General features: G+C 34.4%; 1 protein-coding gene across 3 annotated transcripts in view; it reads right to left on the bottom strand.

Moving 5' to 3' along the window:
• Positions 1–481: 481 nt before the first annotated feature.
• lrrk2 (leucine-rich repeat kinase 2) overlaps positions 482–21,121 on the bottom strand; it is a 53,125-nt gene continuing 32,485 nt past the window's right edge. For 2 of the 3 annotated variants that reach the window (XM_088923860.1, XM_088923861.1), the window contains 18 exons: positions 20,914–21,068; positions 20,298–20,444; positions 18,681–18,872; positions 18,371–18,517; positions 18,167–18,279; positions 14,048–14,238; positions 13,543–13,703; positions 12,494–12,664; positions 12,127–12,227; positions 9,104–9,298; positions 7,815–8,008; positions 7,581–7,653; positions 6,019–6,203; positions 5,741–5,893; positions 4,401–4,612; positions 2,384–2,464; positions 1,335–1,467; positions 482–762 (listed from right to left, as the gene is read on the bottom strand). In XM_088923860.1, the coding sequence (XP_088779986.1) occupies positions 1,343–1,467; positions 2,384–2,464; positions 4,401–4,612; positions 5,741–5,893; positions 6,019–6,203; positions 7,581–7,653; positions 7,815–8,008; positions 9,104–9,298; positions 12,127–12,227; positions 12,494–12,664; positions 13,543–13,703; positions 14,048–14,238; positions 18,167–18,279; positions 18,371–18,517; positions 18,681–18,872; positions 20,298–20,444; positions 20,914–21,068 (2,596 nt within the window). In that variant the 3' untranslated portion in view covers positions 482–762; positions 1,335–1,342. Of the gene's footprint in view, positions 763–1,334; positions 1,468–2,383; positions 2,465–4,400; positions 4,613–5,740; positions 5,894–6,018; positions 6,204–7,580; positions 7,654–7,814; positions 8,009–9,103; positions 9,299–12,126; positions 12,228–12,493; positions 12,665–13,227; positions 13,359–13,542; positions 13,704–14,047; positions 14,239–18,166; positions 18,280–18,370; positions 18,518–18,680; positions 18,873–20,297; positions 20,445–20,913; positions 21,069–21,121 lie in introns of those variants that run through there. The other variant, XM_088923863.1, reaches the window with a different exon arrangement.

Here is a 21,121-nt window from a genome sequence, read left to right as displayed (position 1 = left end):
TTTGTTGAATTCTGTACTGTATCATATTATAATAATTCCTTACACTCATATAACTCTCTTCTGGACACTCCATTCTCAATTCAGAGCACTTTACAGGTAATGGGTTCTCCCCTCCACCACCACTAATGTGCAGTATCCATTTGGGTGATGCAACGGCAGACATATTGCGCCAGAACGCTCACCACACATCAGCTATCAGTGGGGAGGAGAAACAGAGTGATGAAGCCAATTCAGAGAATGGGGATTATTAGGAGGCCATGATTGGTAAAGGCCACTGGGAAATTTGGCCAGGATGCCAGGGTTACACCCTACTCTTTTCGAGAAACACCCTGGGATTTTTAATTTTAAGACCCCTACAGACAGCCACAATACAAATAGCCATTTCCAGTTATTAATACATAAAATTTAAAAGAACACAGAAAATAAGAAAAACATTGAATTAAGTCCATCTGTTATGCAAGAGAAAAACACAACCAGAGTACACAAAATAATTTCAAGTTTATTACATATGCATATAATTAAGTTGAATAAGTATATAGGGTATAATCTGTCAGTGATATGCAACTCAGTTTTCCTTTAGATTTTAAACGCTTAAGCAAGGAAAAATGTGTACATTCAATAAAATTGTCCCTTTTTACATTTTGTAGCACTAACAGTCTTACTTCAAGAATAGCATAAATCTAAATACATTTACAAAAAGTACCAGCTGTACTGTGTGAAACATTATTAATGGTACACACCGCTCTTGTCCCCAGACAAATTCTGCAAAAAAAACACAAAAAGGTCAGCAATAACCAATAACAGAAAATGTATAGAAAGTATTTAAAAAATAGACATATACTGTATAATGAGAGGAAAGTAATAAAAACACATTATGTCTATTTTCCTGATGCGTCACGTATTCATCCAATACTTCAGAAAGTGCTAAGTCTCTCCCCCAGAAATAAAAAATGACATGAAAGGAAAAAGTCTCTGAAAAAATCTGTGAAGTCCCCCAAACTAGTTGTGATTGAGAAGCTTTGACACCTCAGAAATAACAAACCTGTGAGGGAGACCCCTAGACAAAAACAAAAAAAATGTGACTGTCCCATTTTTCAGCTTAAGAAAATATTACTATACTGGAAATAAAAACAAAAGAAAAAATGTGTCTTATTAGAAAAAAAAATCTCAAAAAGACGTTGAAAAGACACAAGACACAAATGCTGATTAAATCTAAGGTGCTAGTATTTCCTTAGCAACCTTACTGCTATTTACATTAAACTGTTCATTTGCTGCGTGTCTAAAGGATATAACATAATTCTATAAATTAAATGCTTTAGGATATAAATAATTACCTCTTGGTTCAATCAAAGGGTGTCATTCTCATTTTTTCTGCAATTTCTTGTCTCATCTCACAATGTTTCTGCAAACTTTGCACTTCAAGAGGAAGGTTCTGGTTCCAAATGTACATAACAGATTTTTCATTCTCTAAATCAGGAAAACATTAAAAAGAACTCTCATATACTCTGGAATTTATATTAGAAGAACTATATACTGTATATACATAAATACACCTTGACAGGAAAAATACTAATACTATCCATAAAACTTAACCACAAAATTACAGACAATAGATACAGATAACAGATAAAGACAATAAGATAAAAATACTACTTTAGGTGTAATGAATCATGGTGTGCATTTACTTTTTCACAAATGTTGGCTGATTTTTTTGTTCAATAAATAATGCCAAAGTAAAATTTGTGTGTGTTTTGTGTGTGTCACATTAAGTTAGATTTATCTACTTTTAGGACTTTTAGACTAGGTGAAAATCAGATATGTCTTAATATGTAAAACCACAGAATCTTAAGAGGGTGAACTTTCTTTTTCACATCAGTGTATATCACTAATAATAGTGTATTCAGTTTTGGTCACCACACAACACAAACAATACAATAGGTAACGATAATTCTTAGTCTGATATCTCAGAAATGTGTCTTATAACCTGAGAAAGAGTATAAGGAATAACATCAGGGATCCAAATGTTCCTGGTTTTAGGGGATTTATTCAGGTTACAGGACTTGAATCCCTTCAGTCTGAACAAAGAGATTGAGAGGAGTTTTGATCCAAGTATATAAAGTTCTAAGTGATATAGATGGGGTGAACCTAAGGGGCTACTTGACTTCTTCCGACTTAGAAATACAAACTCATTGGCAAAGAAAATCCATAGAGAATAAGGAATGCTTCTTTACACAAAGAGTTCTGGGTATTTGAAATGGGCTTCCCAGCCAATGTTTGAGGCAAAAATTGCTGGATAACATTTTAAGATCATTCTAGCTTGCAATCTTTCTTATATCTGTATGTTCTAAACAATTAAGTTCCAAAGAATTTTTGGTTTTCCTACCATGTTGATGCTTGAATTGTGCTGGAGATGTTTCATAAGGTCTTCCCAAAACTAACACTATGCTTCTGGGATTCATCTTATCTGTGGAAAATAAGAAAGCTTTGTTACTTTTGGCAATACTTTTGAAATATTTCTTTCTAAATACATTAATAATTCTACCCACACCATGTTAGTTTCAGTCAGCCCCCCTATTCAGAGTACTTTATATTGTTGGTAAAGAAATTCATATAAATCTAGAATGATGACAAAGTTTCTCCCCTCACTCCTTTTTCAAATAATTCCTTTCTGCTTAAGTCATTGTTTAATGGTAATTTTTCAAACCTGTAATAAATAAGGACATTATTATATATGCCCATAATTTTCAAAATAGTTATAAAGGCCACAAGACTTTACTATAGGCATTTGGGAAATTATCTTATTATGAAAAGGGATGGGACGGGTGGAATACAAGATTGTATAATTCTAAAGAATTAACAGGTATAATCTCTTCGTGCTCTGCAAATGTAGTGAGAACTACAGTATGCAATTCCAAGAAATGAAATAGAAAACTACTTCTGTGATGACAGTCATAAATATTTACATTTGTGTGTTATGTCATCACAATCTATCACATAGGGGTTGCTTGCTTTTGGTGGTTGTGTGAGCAAGATAAAAACAAATTCTTGGTTTCTAATGACACAGGGAAGATGAACACTTTAAAAACACTTTTTTTTGTCGTTACTTAGTTCAACATTGACAATATACAAAACGTCATTCTGCAAATCAAATGACTTAAACTGAGCAAAATTAGATTAAAAAAAAACAATAAAAGAGCAAAACAATTAACCAAAGGTTTTCTTATCATGTAAATAGCAAGCAGCCAGTATTCCTCTGTATAAATGTATACTGGTCACAAACAGCACTCTCCTAAAATGCAAAGATGACATCACTGTGAAGTTAATTCTCAATGTTAAAGAATATTTAGTTGCCTCAATAAATGATTGAATATGTCATAAAATCTTTGTTCAGAATATTAACTAAGAATTTAGATTTTTTTTTCTTTTATTACTTATATTAGCTTGTATACAGAGCATGTTAGCACAGTGGTTAGCATTGCTGCCTCACCGTGCTGGGGCCCTTTGTTCAAAACTCTAGTTTCCTTCCACAGTCCAAAGATATACTGGTGTGTTTGTGTCTGCATGTGCTCTGTGATGGACTGCCATAGATAGTAGATGGGTTATTTCAAGGACGAAAACAAGTCATGCATCTCCAGTAAGACACTGAGATTTCCAACTGTGAGCAACAGCAAGATAAAAAACCTAACTGGAAGCAATGAGAAACTCCAAATTTTAGAAGTGGGGTAAAGTATTATAACTTTAGACCTTGGCAGCACATCACTCCAACACTTAGGTCTCTACATATGCCTATAAGGTCACAAATTCAATATAACATCATAACTGACTTTCAAGGCTCTAAATAATCTGGCTCCATCATACTGCATAATTCTGAACTCCTGAACTATGTTTACACTTCCGTTGCCTCCGTTCAGCTGAGGATGGTCCTTTGCTCACTGTACCTAGGACTAAATCTCTGACTTTTATGACTGTTCCTTTTCTGTTGCTGCTCCATTGTGTTATGGAATGCCCTTCCTCTGACTCTTAGAAAGACATTTTTTTTTACTTTCTTCAGATCACCAAATTACCTTTAACCAAGGCCTATGTCTGTTTTACCTACATTCTATCTCTATGAGCATGTATGCTCTTGTTTATTTCTTTTTCTTGTACTTTTTTAGTCTTTTTCCTTGTCACTAAGTACAGCATCATTCAGTTTTGAAAGGCATTTTATGACTAAAATATTCTCATTCTTACTCATCTGGGTCTGAAATGACAATAAAACCTGAAGAACTGACTTTGTGTTTGGGTTTTTTATCACAGAATATGAGAACAGTAATATACAGACATGTAAACAGTAGTAGAGGAAGCCATTATGCTGAATTGTGGTGAAGATAATAATTTAGACAAAATGTCTAATCACATACCAATCTGAGCCATTGCCATGCTTCTTATAGATTCACATAAGTCAGGAATCACTCTGATAGGCTGGCGTGTGGATAGGTCCACAAGAATCATATGTCCTCCCCTCGTTCCAATCCACAAAGTGATGTTTTGCTGTAGCAACAGTGTTTTCACTCTCACAGAAAACAGATCTTCAGCAGTGAATTTCTTATGAGGTCTTTTAGTTGATCCTTGTCTGCAGAAAAAAAGATAACCCATTGTAAAATTCAGTGGTAAATAAGACACATCATTTGAAATAAAATAAGAATACAAAACACCCACTTTTAATGATGTCCATGGAGTGTTTGTACTCCTTGTTCATAAGATGCATGAACCTACAGTAAGCAACAAACAGATGACCTGCACTGCAATATGGAACTGATAGAACTTTGGGAGTTATATAACAAGCCCCATTCAGAGTTTGTGTGCACAACATGATGGGAACCTTCAGACCAGATAAAAATGTGTTCAACGGGCCACATGAAAGACAAAATGGTGCAGTGGTTAGCATTGGTGCCTCGCAGTGCTGGGGCCTTGGGTCCAACTCCTATAGTGCTATCTGCATGCTGTTTGTATGTTTTTCTCATGTTTGTACAGATTTCCTCCTGGTTATCCAGTTTCCTCCCAGAGTCCAAAGACATGATGGGATAGGTTAACTGGTTTCTGTAAAATTGGCCCCGGTGAGAGTGTGTGTGTTTGTATCTATTTGTACTCTGCAGTGGACTGACATCTAGTCCAGTTTGTATCCTGCCTTGTACTTAATACTTCCCAGGATAGGCCCCAGGCCAGTGTGACCCATCACATGATGTGATGTGGAAAAATACTGAGGATGTATATAACTCAAAATCTGTTAAAGTCCAGTTGTGCACAGGTACTAGTAACTTATTTTTATATAAAGAACTTCCATGCATGAAATGGGGTGACAAATGGGCTGAGGAGATGGACACTCTGGGATATTTCAAAACAAACTAAGAATTACTTAGTATATAGGAAAATGAAGAGACTATTCTTGACATTAAGGGTTGCAGGAGTATGGAACAGGGAATAGCTAGAAATGCCAAATAACCTCCTCTCATTTGTAACTGTTCTAATTTTCTTACTTACCTTTCTGGTCTTCTAAGAAAAGAAGTACAATTGATTCTATTATTGAATTGATTGATTCTTGAGTCATACATATAGTTTGTCTTTGTTGCACAGTTTTCATATTTATATAACTGTGCTGCAAAACATTAACTACTATAAGTCAAACGCCACAAATTATAGTTCACAAATGGTATATACAACAATAATGGGAAAGATGAAAAGCAAAAGATCAGGTTCTTACTTCAGAAAATGTGAACAGTCGATAAGTTCAGTCATCCTTTCAGTCTTCTTGTCCCATATTTCCACCACATGACTCTCCTTCTTTGTTAAGTAGATGTATTTATCAACTGCCATTCGTATTATGTTTGTTTCACTACATGATCTCTGCTGTAGCCTTAAAAATGAGACACATAAAAATTTCAAAATATAGCAGGAGAATCCCGTAATCTATAGCAATAAAAATAAAATTACAAAAAACAAGAATTAAAAAACTGAGACACATTAAATATGATAACTCACTGATAGTTTGGCTTGATGTCTATGGTTTTCCAGATATCATAATCTTTGGTCAATGACACAACTTTTGCTCCACAGCCTGCCCAGATGGTGTTTTTGTCTTGTGAATATGCAGACTCACTCAAACATACTAAAGGAGTGTTGATGTTACCTATCTGCAGAATTTTCTGAGGCTTTCCATTTTCGCTCTGTAAAAAAGCATATTTAATACACCTTAGAGTACCAAGTCTTGAAGAAGCTAGAATAACTATAACTGCTGTATACATGTACAAGGATAATACAAATTCATTGTTACAGAGGATGGGATTCTTTACGATAATATGCATGTTTTCCAATAAATCATTTTGTCACCATAAATATTTGGTATTTATCTTTTGGATTTTGCAATACTTCAGTCTGGTGACATAATTATAGCTAAACAGCTTTGGATTGGGCTGCTGTATAAGACATTTCCATTTAATACAGTATATTATCAGGATGCTGACAATGGCCTAGAAATCTGTTCTTATTTTTTTAAAGTTGTATCAATTAACATATTCATTAAACCCGAAGTAATATATCCAGTAAACATTTCAGAGAGAAGCCTAACCTCATCAGATCTTAGAACGTAAGCAAGGCTCAGCCTAATCAGTACTAGGATAGGATACCTCCAAGAAAACCAGATTGCTATGTCAAGTGTTGGTGGCACTCTTCACGACTATATTTAACAAACCAATGTACCAGTACTGTGACTGAGGACAGATGACTGTAGGAGGTGCCATTCTTCTAATGAGGTTAAACTAAGGTCCTGATTACTGTACCTGTATGCACATTAAAGATCCTTTGGGAACATACAGGAAATTAGGGGTGTTAACCCTGGCACCCTGAATAACCTTAATTCTGGGCTTGTACAATATGCCCTTCCTAATGTTCCATTTTATTTCAGTTTGTGAAGCAGTTTCTCATGTCTTCAGCTGTTCCACTGTGCAGTGGGACTGCTAGTGCTTAATAGCACCCAGGAGGGTGCTGCACTTCATTGATGAATGAAGTGGTCTTCTCCTGTCTTTGAAAAATCCTTTGGAATTAAAAAAAACATTATACATATGCACAAAATTACTATTACTCATATTATATTTGAATTTAAAAACGTGGGCTATTTAATTTTATTTTATTCATCCCTATTTTATATAATATCAAACAAAGTTACCTTTATCAGACAAATGATCAGATACAGACTACTACATGTAATGCCAAAGCCATGATAAAAGTAAACTACTGAGATATTTCTCTTAGGTATGAGGTTACCCAAACAAACTTAACTCTAGTGTGTGTTGTAACTCATGACTTAAACATTGTTCTAGCACTTTTTTTCTGGATGTTTTTGTCAAATACCGTAACATTTCATTAACAGGAATAGCACACTATCCTGGATGTTAGTAATAACTAAAACATAAATGCATTTTATTTGCAAATGATCCACTTTGACTTTGATTAAACATTTTAAACATTAGCAGGGAACATAAATTCCCAGTCTGACTACTTTTTTGTATTTTAAATATGTTCTCATCAATTTACTGCTGTTTTACCTTGATTGCTGTGTCTTCAAAAACTGAGAGGACTCCGTCTGCAGTTCCCACTAACAGAAAATTCTTCTCTTTGCTTAATACAGAAAGTTCACAATTTGATTTTTTTTAATACAGATTTTCTTTAATGCAAAATATCATAAACATAAATATAATGATTGTACAACTGTAAAGAGAAAATGGTTGAAAGAAAAGAAACTGCTGTTATTAATCCCCTATCACTCCTTGGCTGATTACCTATGTTTTGGATAAGAGTGCAAGAACAAACAGGTGACTGCATCAGTCATGTTCTGCAGTGTGTGTTTAGATGCTGTGTCCTCTGTGTTGATGACTATAAGTTTTCCAGAATGTGTACCAGCAACAACCCATTCATCCTTTTCCCCTGGGAAGCACACCATTGTAAGACACAACACTGGGCTGTTGTCAACATCCTTCAAGAGAAAAGGGAACAGGATTAAAAATACTGTCAACACTCTCCTTAAATTTCCTGTACAATAGAGTAATGCTGTATTTTGTCCTGAAGTCTTTTAGGACATAACACATTCTGCGTTTAAAATATATAGGTTCAGAGTTGAAACTTGCAAACATTTTAAATGGCTATTTTCTATGTGACATACAGTACAGTAAATTTAATAAACATACCACTATTGATGAGTTTTAAGTGTTAAGTACATTTTTATCCAAACAGACATGACTTGTTAGAAAATAACCAGAAAAAAATGAAAGAACCTTTTCTCATAAAATATAACATATTTTCAATCTCATTAATGAGGATTTTAAAAATGAGTTTTACACTATGCATCTGGTATATAGAAAATAAAACAAGTGCTTCAAATTGGATTTGGCTTCTATTAGTTCCAGTGGTTACCATAAATATTCACCTCACTTGGATTTTCTTCATATTTTATTCCATTACAGTATGGAATCTTAATGTATTAAATTGGGGGGTTTTGTGTCCACTTATTGACACAACACACTATAAAATCCATAGATCCCCCTAAATTATAAATGTAAAACAAAATAAGTATTCACCATCTTTGCTATGACACACCTAATTATGCTGTGGTCCAACCAACTCACTTTGATTTTTACACGATAACAAATAGTATACACACTGTTGAAGTCAATATTTCGGTATTTCTCCGATTCAAAATAGTTCATGTTTTTTGTTCCAGGTCAACAGGCAATTAAACTAACAGAGACAAAGGAGCTACAGTATAAAGTGAGATGTTCCTTTAATTATCATTAGAAACAAAACTTCTGTTAATGTCAGGTAAAATGGGTTAATAAAGAGGTGCATCTGTTTTGACTATTTTAATGAATTTAACTTTAACTATACTGTATATATATAATAAAATTATATCTACTGATAGACATAGTTCATCTGACTCAAGTCTGATGTACAAAATAAAATAAAGCACCTTTTAGGCACATTTCAAGAGAAGCCACTTCAATGGATTATTGAAAGGATGCTGATTAAACAGATTTTTAAGTTGTAATAAAGGTCAAAGTGTTTTAACTTGTACCTGAGGAACATATTTTCCAGTCTCTAAATCCAGAACTCCAACCTGGCCTGTTCTCCTGCTGCTGCCACTGCCGATCCACACTCTTGGTTTCTTAGACTGACTTGAAACCCCAAAGCATTCAGCGTTCACAGCACCAGGTACGGGGACTTCTCTCATCAAGCACAGCAGCTCCCCAGAGCTCAACCTTTCAAACACCTATTATAGAAATATGTTAGTGAGGGGGGATTGTGTTTCAGGTCAGCTTTCAGCATAAAGCACATTTATTATTATTTTTAACTGTAGATGTTTGGGGGCCAGGAAACACCTAAATACAAGTTGAGAAAACACAAAGTAACTTTATATTCTCTGTGACAATAAAACAAAAGAATTTCTGAAGAACCAATTAACTCTTGCTATGAAAAAAAGAAAACACGTACTGTAGTTTGAAATGCAGTTCTTTGTTATCACACCATAGTCTAGCTACAGAGCTCCGCAAGAAGCTCTAAAGCACGCAGGCAAAGCAGAGAAAGGATATTAACTGTACACTAAATTCAGACACTTAAACCTAAATGCTAATTTCTTGGAGCCAGCTCTTTCAGTATAGCCTAAGTGATGGAAACCTTACCAAATTAGTATTTTGCATAACAAGTGGGAGCAGTGTAACAAATGTTGTTTTGGTATTAGAGCTGCTGCAATGTCAATATGTACAAAAAGGGCTCTACTGATTTCAAGTGCCATGAAACCGAGGACTCCACCATAAAACATTATCTTCCTGACAGATATGAAAACCATAGAAGCTATGCTTGTGCAAGGATTTTGCTGAGGATCCAAAACAGTACTCAAAAGAAGTGAAAATAGTACATTTAAGTCAAATCAAACATATTTAATAGATTAATATTTATAAATAATACACACATTGAGAAAATAGTATTTCAGCATATAAACAATTTGAAATATTTCAGGTTTACAAATGAAACAACACATTAAAAGAAAATTAGACCAATAGAGTTGGACACAGCTAAACAGTGAGAAGTGACCTTTTATTATCCTTAGAAACTAAACTTGTTAATGGCAGTATGTAAAATGAGTTGTAAAGAGGCAAACAATGACATACTGTAGGCACATCTGCTTTGACTTCAGGATGATAATTAGAATTCACTTAAATAAATATGGGGTTTTCTGAAAATTTACAAAAATTAATCAAACACTGCATAACTTATTTAAAGTAAGGAACATAACCAGCTAAACCCCCACATTTTAAACATAGGTTTTACGTTCAACCAACCAACCAATATTAATTATTTATAATGTTCACTTACTGATATGATTTTTTGTCATTTTAAGCAGCTAAATGTTTCTACTTCATCATTGAAGAAATAAGTTACACTTTATGCCACCTTGAAATCTAAATCTATATAATTCTTTATATCTTTAAAAACACTGTTAGCAGGCAGTTAGAATTTAGAGGTAATGAAGGCATAAAACCACAGTTACAAATGAGATAAGACCATTCCACACTTTTTGCTCATTTAGGAGCTTTCAGGCTTTCAACAAAAATTTTAGCAAGCCCCTTTGACAGTTGAATCTTCTTTGCTGGTCACAGGAGAGTTTTAGCATTTTTTACCTGCCTTTGTCTAACACACTTTTGAGTCCAGAAATTAGTCATGTTACTCTTTTTAAAATTCTCTTGTTTTGACCAAAACTGTCAACTCAAAATGAGGCCCAATTACTGACTTTCATTTATTTGACCTGTGTGTATTTCACTATAAAAAGTGATTATTTTTTCAGGATCTTCCTCATATTGTCTACAAATCTAAACTAATGTGTTAACATAAACTTTAAATATTTTAAGGACTGTTTTCTATTTAGTGACAATTATTTTATACTCATAAAGTATATAAATGAGACATGAATTTGTATGACCAAATCTCTACCTTTTTGTGCTTGTGCAGCCCCTGCTGCTAAATTTCTTTGTAACCTCATCTCTCCCATGTACAGTGTGCATTACATACAATCATATCATCTGCACATCTGACACATTTTTCAATTCACAGATTTGAAAGGTGCTGAAATAATTACTCCACTGATCCCTGTGGATCACTCTAATTTGTTTTCTCAGTTTAATCCTACTAACGTTATGTTTGTCAAAGTACTGTCTCTTACACTTTATTTTTGTTACTTATCCAAAGAAGAGTAATATGATAGGTGGACAAGTCTTGCCTTTAAAAATATGTGTCCAGTTTCATTAGAGAAAAGTTAGGGAAATTACTGATCTTCACTTTCTATTTCTACTACTTTACTCACAAGCACACTTTCACTCTGTGTAATGGGCCTATTATTAAGTAAACTTCCTTAATTACAAGATTTTTAGTAAATTTTAATAAAATATACCTATAATACATTTTTTTTCTCTCAGGGGCTCTTTAGAAAACTTTCAATAAGTTCTTTATGTTTTTTACAGAATCAAACCAACTATTTTGTGGATGCTTGATGCTGGATGTATAGGGACTATACCACTACCAGAAAAAGAGAAAGTGCAGAAGAACTGCACACATTCTGTACAATAAAAAGGTCTTTATATGAAGGAAAAACAGGAATTTAGGCTACAATTATGTGATTTCAGTTATGTGAAAATATAAATTAGTGATAACAGAACAGAGTAGGACTTACATTTGAGTTGTGGAATGTGCCTTATAAAAGAGCTAAAACTGTTCCAGGTTTTAACCCGACAACTCTGGTGCTTTCAGGAAGTATATGAACAACATGCTTTGATCAATTATTTAATGACCAAACAGGCCAAATTAATGGCTTCCTCTTGTTTGCTAACTGTTTTTACATTTCTTAGAGAAACAGTGTACTGTATCTACATTTAGGGACAGTAACATTTAAGCCTTATTACAATACTGTATATGGAACATCATAAACATAAAAAATGGACATTAACAGAGGACATTAACATGTGATCTCAAATATTTAAGCTGTTTATTTCATTTTCTCTGTCATATTACTGTCTGTTTCTGGATTGCAGAATGAACTATTCCTACCTGTGATGAAGTAGGCCTGTCTTCTGGATTTTCTTTTAAGCAGTGCTTCATCAAACTCTCAAACCCAGGCCATGGAGAACAGTTGTAGTGTTTCACCGGATCTAAAGCATAAAAAGAACTGATGTTTCTTCTTTTTCTTTCTGAATCAAGCATTTTAAATCTTTTAGATTTTGTTTTCATTTTTGGGCAAGAGCATTTCATCAATGATACTGAGTCCTCCAGCTCTTAAAATAATGTAAAAATAACCTGTTGCCTCAAAATGGAGTAAATTACTTTATATAATGTCAATTTTCTTTATGCTTGCAGAGTTTCACCCATATCAGAGAATACAAGTCTTTTTTTTCCATTTTCAGTTTCTGTAAATTACCTGGCAGTTTTCCTTGCACAGCTATCTCATCAAATTCACTGGGAAACTTCATCCCATCTGTGATACGCTCACCACCAGTTAGAAGGTCATAAAGAAGCAGACCAAAGGAATAGATATCAGCCTGTTGATTGTAGATTACATTTCCTCGAGCAACTTCAGGGGCTCGAAATCCTACAAATCAACAGAAGCCATTAAAGATTAAATGTGCAGTGTATTGAGGGACAGATGACCTCACTTGGTCTTTCAATACCACCTCCGTAGCCAAGAAAGCACAGCAGCGTCTCTATTTCCTGTGGTCACCGAGAAGGGCAAACCTTCCCCCAACCACTTTCTACAGAAGCACCACTGAGAGGACCTTGGCCGGGTGTACAGTATCACTGTTTGGTTTGGGAATTGCAACGCTTCAGACCGGATGAATTGTGGAAACAGCTAAAACAATCATTGGAGCCTCTTTCCCTTCCATTTCTGTCACCTATCATAAACGCTGCTTACACAGGGCCTCCAGTATAGTAGATGACCCCTGCCACCCCTCCCCTAAACTCTTTGTCCTCCTACCATCTGGGAAAAGATATGGCGGTGTACAGGCTAGCTCCACCAGACTACTGTATGTAACTGCTTCTTCCTGCAGGCTGTCAGGCTCCTCAACACCCTGGAATCTACTTGCACCCGCCCCAATTCCAGAAAGAGGGTTTAAATCCCCCCAGTGTGTTGTGTATGTTGTATTATGTATTTACCTTGTAATTTTCACCATCGGCACTTTGCACTCTGTCTCTCCTGTCTACAATGTCTATGTCAGTGTCCTGTCTGTATTTGCACCGTGGACCAGGAGGAACGATATTTCGTTCCACTGTATACTTGTACATGGCTGGAATGACAAATAAACGTGAACTTGAACTTGTATGCTTACTTATGTATGGTATGCTTGCTGATGTAAAAACAAGCAGCATGTATATGTATAGTATAATGTCTTTTCTTCACATCCTAAGAGGTCTATTAGTTTAAAACAGCGGGTGTGATTAAACAATAAGAAAAAAATAACCAGATTTTACCAGGTGTTCCTTCGGACGTTTTGATTCCCATGCTACAGCAGTACTGTGCTATCCCATAATCCGCTATTTTTGCAATGATGTCAGAATCCGTCTTTAGATTAAAGAGGAGGACATTGTGTGGCTTCAGGTCCCGGTAAACAACCATAGAAAAATGAAGATACCTGCCAAAATAATACTTGTCATAATCATTATCATTAAGATGTTAAAATTTCATATATATTTTCATAATCATATTGTAGTACAGTAATCAACAATGACTTAATATAATACATCATTTAATGTAGCTGAGTAATAATCTTTTCACATTTTTTTCTAATATTCACTCTGCATTCTACTGTAAATCACCATTTTCTAGTTCACAGTGACATTCATTCTAATAACTCCATTGCTGTGTTAATTAAAATACATTTTTACACTGAACATACTAGAAAAATGTAAGTGTTTTTTTAGGATTCCTAGCTTCTTGCAGGTGATAATACAGAAAAAGCAGTGGGAATATCTTTGCCTTAATCCATCTGCGACATGCAGAGCTATCCTGTGTTGCAGTGTTCTGTTGAGAATCCCATTTTTCTGCTCAAAAAGGCAGTCAAGTGAGCCCCTGGGTGCCAACTCCATGACCAGCATTCGTGGCTGAGTTCCAGCAGCCAACAGGGAAATGAGGCTGGGGTGATGGAGATGACTTAGCACTGCCAGTTCCTTGCAACATGAAAAGGAGAGGAAAATGCTTATTAGACTGACGGGAGTGCAAAAGTAAAATGACTATTGATGCTTCTTAATATGTACATAGTAGCACAATGAGACACTCCTTTAAAAATATTGACTTAATTTGTAAAATGTAATAAGTATTAGAATCATACACTGATCAACTGAAAGGTTATGTTAGTTATATGAGGATTTAATGTGCACTTATAATACTTGAAAGCAGTACTCTAAAAGTCAAAATTGTAATTAAAAAATTGTATTTTACCTAAAATAAGGCCTTGGTACTGCAAATGTCTTGCATTTTCTTTATCTTTGATTAAGGGTATGTAAAGAACAAATACTTCCTCTTTGCTGTACTTGGAGATACACCAAATCCAATTACTTATAATTACTTATTCCTGTTGCAAAATTGTGAAGTCATTTGTGGGATATTTCAGTAGTTAGGAAACTATTTGGATGCTTCCAGTGCTTAATTTATGAAGAATGACAATGACAATAATACTGACAATAAATAAATTATACATATATATTCATTCAATAATACTTCAGAACATGCATATTAAAAATCATAAGCTTATTTAAGAGAATACTGTGATTACTAGTAACATATATGCAAACTGAAAGGAGGCACCGGACACCAAAATAACAATATTCTTGAATTGATTCTCTAGCTACAGACTCTCTTTTTCTTGTCTGACACAAGTACGAGCAGCGGCACAAAACTTCTCAGCTCTTGTAAGAACTTCACTGCCATCACACTGCCTTTCCTATGAACACACACAAGAACCTGCCAAACGCGTCACATCTTGAGAAATAAAGAAAACATACTTGAGTGCAAAAAAAATCTTCTGACTTTCAGAACTGAAGCTACAAGGTCTAAGGGGCTTTATGTTCTACAGAAGCAATCATAAGGACTAGTATGAATTACTGTAGACTCCATCATCTTAAGTTTCAAAGAAAAAGAATCTGCCAACACAGGACCTACAGATAGGATCGTCCTTAATTGGAGCTCTTCAGTTCAGTGATGTTGTTTTTACATTTGTATAATATTGTTGTCTTTTTAAACTAACAGATTCAGTGTTTGCTACTGACAAAGACACCTAAAAGATTGTAACTGGACATTGAGTCAGACCATAGTAAAGGGTTTGCTTCACCTGAACAACAGAATAAACCCTAAAACACCTAAAACCTAATAAAGGTGTTAAGATTAATAACATCATAAACGAATCCTTGAATTTACTTAAATTCAAGTGCCAGCTGAAAAGAAGGGCAAAACAGCAGTAACAGCATAATCACAAAACTGTACTACATTCCTCAATTAGGACAATTCTGTAGTTCTAAGTATCAGTACCTGACTGCATGTGTGACCCACACTTCCAAATTACATTTTTTCTAACAATTATGACATTCACCTTCCAATAATCTCTAATCTAAAAGATTATGTTCTGTTTAGCAAATGCCTGCTACTTTAGCTGTCTGCCATCAGGTGACACAACAATGCTGCTTTTCACCCAAACCATAATCTTTGTATATTTAAAGGTAGGCTGGCTGCTTCACTGGAATATATTCAATTCAAGCTTTATTATGCTCTGGGGGAAATTTGTTTTATGGGACAATCCATTACAGCAATACAAAGACAAACAAGCATTACCACAGGGAAGACATACAACAGTGTTACAGGAGATAAGAAACTTACTTTATATTGTTTGAGAGAGATATTGTAGTGTGAATAGAAGATTTCCTGAATGTATTACTTTTGTACCTAGGGCCAAAGAGACATCTGCCAAACGGGAGTAGTGTTAATTCACAATGAATGGTGTGAGACACACACTCCATAAATCTCTTGAATTTCTTTACAAGCCTCTGTTTGCTGACAATATTTACTATAAGTTGATTTCATTTGACTCCAATTATTTTGCTACTTACTTTCACTAAGTTCCCCAACCTACTACAATTAACAGTACAGATATTGCCAGCAAGTAAAACTTTATATTAAGACACTTTCAATAAATGACTAGGTAAGTGATTAAATAGTTCTATCTACTTTAAAAAGCTAGTTTAAAAATATCTAATTTCCTTAGAGTCTCAGTTGGCTTTTTTATTTTAAATGGTACCACAACATTTGTTCCCTCTCAGGTTTTTTGTCTATGCTTAGTCCTAGGTACTTGTAGTCATTGACAATTTCTACAGTCTGACTGTTAATTAAAGTAAGTTGGTGGGATGTTCCCTTTTTCCTAAAATCAATGACCAGTTGTGTGATCTATTTACAAATATTCTAGATTTATTCTTATAAAAAATACATGTTTTAACAAACCACTTTTGTAAATTATAAGTTTATACTCCCATACCTATTTTTACAAAAGTAGTTTGTTCCCAGAAACCCTTCAGTATAGTCAAACTTTGTAAAAATAAAGTCCTATTTATATTATTTTTCACAGGGAAAAATTACAATCTGTACCGAACCCCAAAAATATCACCCCTACTTTTACTTTTTCACCAAAAAATATCAAAAGTAACAATAATAACTAACATTCATACTGTGGTTTGTGTTTTAGTAATAAAAATACTGCTTACCTACAGTAGTTAGACATCATTAATAAACATAAACAGTAACCCCTTAATTTACTTTTTGTGTAATTACGCATACTCACAATTTTCATTTTCTTGACACCTTTAGGAACTATAATAAAGTCTAAACCACAAATATTCTTATGAAAAGTAAGAGTGGACACAAAAGTGAACAACACACGAAGCAAGACAGGGTAAACTGTGTCACACATCTCTCATGCCACTCTGAAGGCTCTGTGCTAGCTCTCACCCATAGTAGTTAGTGGAATGTGATGCATACACTTAATATGAAACAAGTCGCATGATGCCTTCCTCTTAACTTTCTACATTTGGCAGAGGTTTTGCAATTTTCCCAAATTATTATTATAATGTTCTGAAGAATATCGCTTCTTCATAGTTTTGAAGTTGGCTTTCGTTATTCGAAATGTGGGTAACAATTCACATGCTAGATAGTAACACATTTTCATAAAAAGACCATTCGTAAAAAGAGGTACGGGTGCACTTTGATTACAAACTGAACTGTAGGCAGAAACAAGGTGGTTGCAATGAATAAACTAATTTAATTCAGTAAGATCATGTAAAATATTAAGATTTATACAGTACTAATCAAAATGTTTTATTTTATATTTTGAATTAGTTTTTTATCAGTAACATGTAAGCTTTTAGGAAAAAAACATTAATGGTTTTCTTTATATTCTTGAATCTGTTAAACACTGTGAGTGTACCTTGTTATACAATAATATAGTACAATAAACAGAATTTAGACAATATTATTTGTAAAATATATAGCAGTAAAGAGCTAAAGTCAAAATTCCATAAATCATGTCATTTGCTTATATTAGCTAAGATATAGTTCAGCTGACTGAGGTCAGTTTCAGACTCTTGTCCACATTTACTCTACATCTCAGTTTTAATTTGTTGAATGGGTCAAATAAATTCAGGTGCTGTTTCCATCTTAAACATCTTAAATCATACCTCTAGGAAAACCTAAAGTTAGATTTGACATGCATATATTTAGTATATTATTTTTACCAACAACTGTAAAATCATTAAAATATCACATGAATAAGAAGAAAACTTATGTTATACAAATCATAAGCTGAAATTTCAGAAAAAAAAATGCATTGGACAAAATATGCTACGTAAACATTCTATTAGACTCAACAATGCACTGAAGTCATAATAAAATGTGCAATAACTATAAATACAGAGGCTTGTACATTTATGTACAACTGTATATGAAATTTTATATAGACTAACAGTGCTTACAGGTATTTTATTATTCTCTTGCTCCACCTAATGGTAAAAGTTTAAACACTAACAATAAAGCTTATAGTGAAAAATCCCTTATTACCTGTCTCATCAGTCTATGGAGATACATTTCTGATGCATGCTTGATAAAAATTTTGACAGCAACATCTTCATTTTTATATACAGCACGATAAACAGATCCAAATCCTCCATCGCCTTAGTGGGACAAAGCACAGATATTATTCATTAATATTCCATCTATACAAAATACCTGTTCACATTTTGAAAAAAAATCATGTGTACTTGCCCAGTAAATACTCAGATGTCAGGTCCATCTCTAACTGGTCACTGTTTAACATTATGTTTGCAGGTAAGTCACAAAGAACCAAGTCTGGGGCTATCTGAGAAATGGGAATTGTTGACCTTGGGTCCACAGGGTTGACTAAAAGGCACTCTAAGAAAAGAAAAATCAATTTACATTAGACTTATTTTTTTTTCTCCCCACAACAATAAAATCTGTTTTTCGAAAATTCCATTATTTATAAAATCTCAAAGGTAAAATCAAAGCAAAAAGGTGTTAAGTGCCTTGCCCATTACAGTAAAACATGTGAGTGGACCTTTATCCATTTGTTCTAACAGCTCCTCCAGCAATATTCTTCGCCATCCCTGGCCATCCTCAAAGCTGTACAGAGCCCACTTCTTCAGGAGAGTCTCCCCGTTGCCATGGACGTCTGTTGTCAGGAGGCCTGGAAACCACTCCTCCAGGAGCGAGTCAATATGATCTACGACCTGTCCCAGCAAAACACGGCCTGCAAAATCAAAAGCGCCACGGATACATGTCCATGAACTAGTGTTATCCTGCAGTTTTTACCAGTTTAACCAAACGTTTTCACTTAACAAGGTTGTTATATTGCAGATTTAATTTGTCTATCCATCCATTTCTAACCGGTTTATCCAAAATAGGGTCGCTGATGGGGCCCGAGCTTAAGCCGGCCTGTAATGAGTACAAGACAGGATACCGTCACAGTCACACACAGACACAAACATGCACACAGTCTTACCAGGTCCAATTTTCCTAGAAGCCAGTTAACCTACCAGAATTTCTTTGGACTGTGGAAGGAAATGGTAGCACATGGGGGAAACCCACATGAACATACAAACTATAGGCATATAGCACACCTGGTTTTGAACCAAGGGCCCCAGTACTGAAAGGCAGCAATGCTAAACACTGTGCCACCACCTTTTTATTTCCAAAAGCCACAGATTCACTGTTTACAGACATTTTATCACATTATTTTTTTACTGATAAAGACACCTTTCTGTGATTCTCACGTAATTAACCTATTCTTTCCATTTTGAATTTGCTCTGTAGTGTATCGCACACACTATATCCACAACCTGTGGCTTAAGTGTGCTTGTTCTGAATATGCATGAGCAGAATTCTTATAGTTAGCAATTATAAAATACAATCACATTCCCCCACACAATTTGTACAATTACAACATCTTCATTCAGAGCATTTTCAACTGGTACATTAATAATAAGTTTTATTTTTTACTTTACTTAATGTTAAATTATCCTCCCTATGTAGTTATGTAAGCTCCTTAGGCTGCATTTTATAATTAGAAAGAACATAATTAAATCCATATATTAAAACAGGGCATACAAGGCACTGAAAGATATTACACTGAATTAGCGAATGCTTAACTTTCTCTTTATTATTTGCTATTCTTAATTCCTCTTTTTGCTGCCTAAGTCAATACCTTATTTCCAATACCTAAAGTCGATCTTAAATTCTTTCCACTTCCAAGGAGTCCTTTTCAGGACTTTCAGGACCTAAATGTTTTTAGGAAGCATGTTCAATATCCAGTCATTATCACTCCTCCCTGTTCAATATCCAGTCATTATCACTCCTCCTTGTAACAGTTAATGGCAAGCACACTAATGAAAACAGTTTAAGTTTTTAAATCAATTATATTTCTTTTACATTGCTTGAGGGTCAGTAACTGAAAATTGGTATTATTTAGCTATGAGGTAGGGAGTTTGTATTAGATTCCTTCACATAGGATAGAATGTAGGTCAGTATTTTACAGACCAAAAGCCATATTCAAGAAATTGTATCAAGTTTTTGAATTAAACATTTGAGCACACATAATGTATATCAATACATAGACTGAATATATTGTACTATACAAATAAATGTGTATACACATCATTTTCTTTTTCACTATTACCTTTCTGAGAGCATGGAACTGTGATTTTTACAAAACTCTCAGGCACATTATCCATCGTGGTAGATTCTACTAAGCAGTAAGCTTCCGGAGACCAGTTAAGATATATCCCTTTTCTCCAATACATCCTATTAGGACGAAGAGCTCTTTCTGAAAAAGACAGGGTTGCAGCACATTAGTTTTACACAATCTTCTGAACTGGCAGAACCTTAGTGACCTAATGTACACTACTAATCACTATTCTGATTTAAAAGACCTAACTCTCCAGGGAGTATTAACATGAAAGACATAACAGAGATGGCATATGAGGAATGTCTCTTCCCATATCTTGAAAAGTTTCATTTTCAAACCAATAACATTTTCTATGAATTTTAACAAACAGCACATAACCATTTAAAAAAAATCAGAACAATTTAAGAACAGCCTGTTATAAATTATAAACATTTTAAAAATTTAATCGGGCTAACTATAGTTTTATGCTATGATTGTGCTTTAATTTTATAAGATGTGTTATTTTAAAACAGAACATGCACCTCACAGTGAAGGACACACAGACATACAGCAAGTGCAAATACAGGATAAAATAACCAGAATGGATTAAAATTTAGAACAGATATACCTCTTCCATTTAGCATGAACATAGAAACTTCAAGCAAACGGTTGATTAGTCTGGACCAGAAGCCCATGGGAAAATAAGGCATCTCATAAAGCCGGACAATAATCTCTGAGTTTTCACAGTGTGGAAGTTCAATAACTGGCCTGCTGTCAGCCAAACTACAAAAGAAAAAAATACACAAAATTCAAAATAAAAATGAGAACCAGTAAAT

Source organism: Atractosteus spatula, chromosome 8, assembly GCF_055471065.1.
Source record: "Atractosteus spatula isolate fAtrSpa1 chromosome 8, fAtrSpa1.hap1, whole genome shotgun sequence".
In the NCBI taxonomy this organism is placed as follows: Eukaryota; Metazoa; Chordata; class Actinopteri; order Semionotiformes; family Lepisosteidae; genus Atractosteus; species Atractosteus spatula.
The sequence above is the reverse complement of the archived record's forward strand: the minus strand, read 5'-3'. Positions and strand labels throughout refer to the sequence as shown.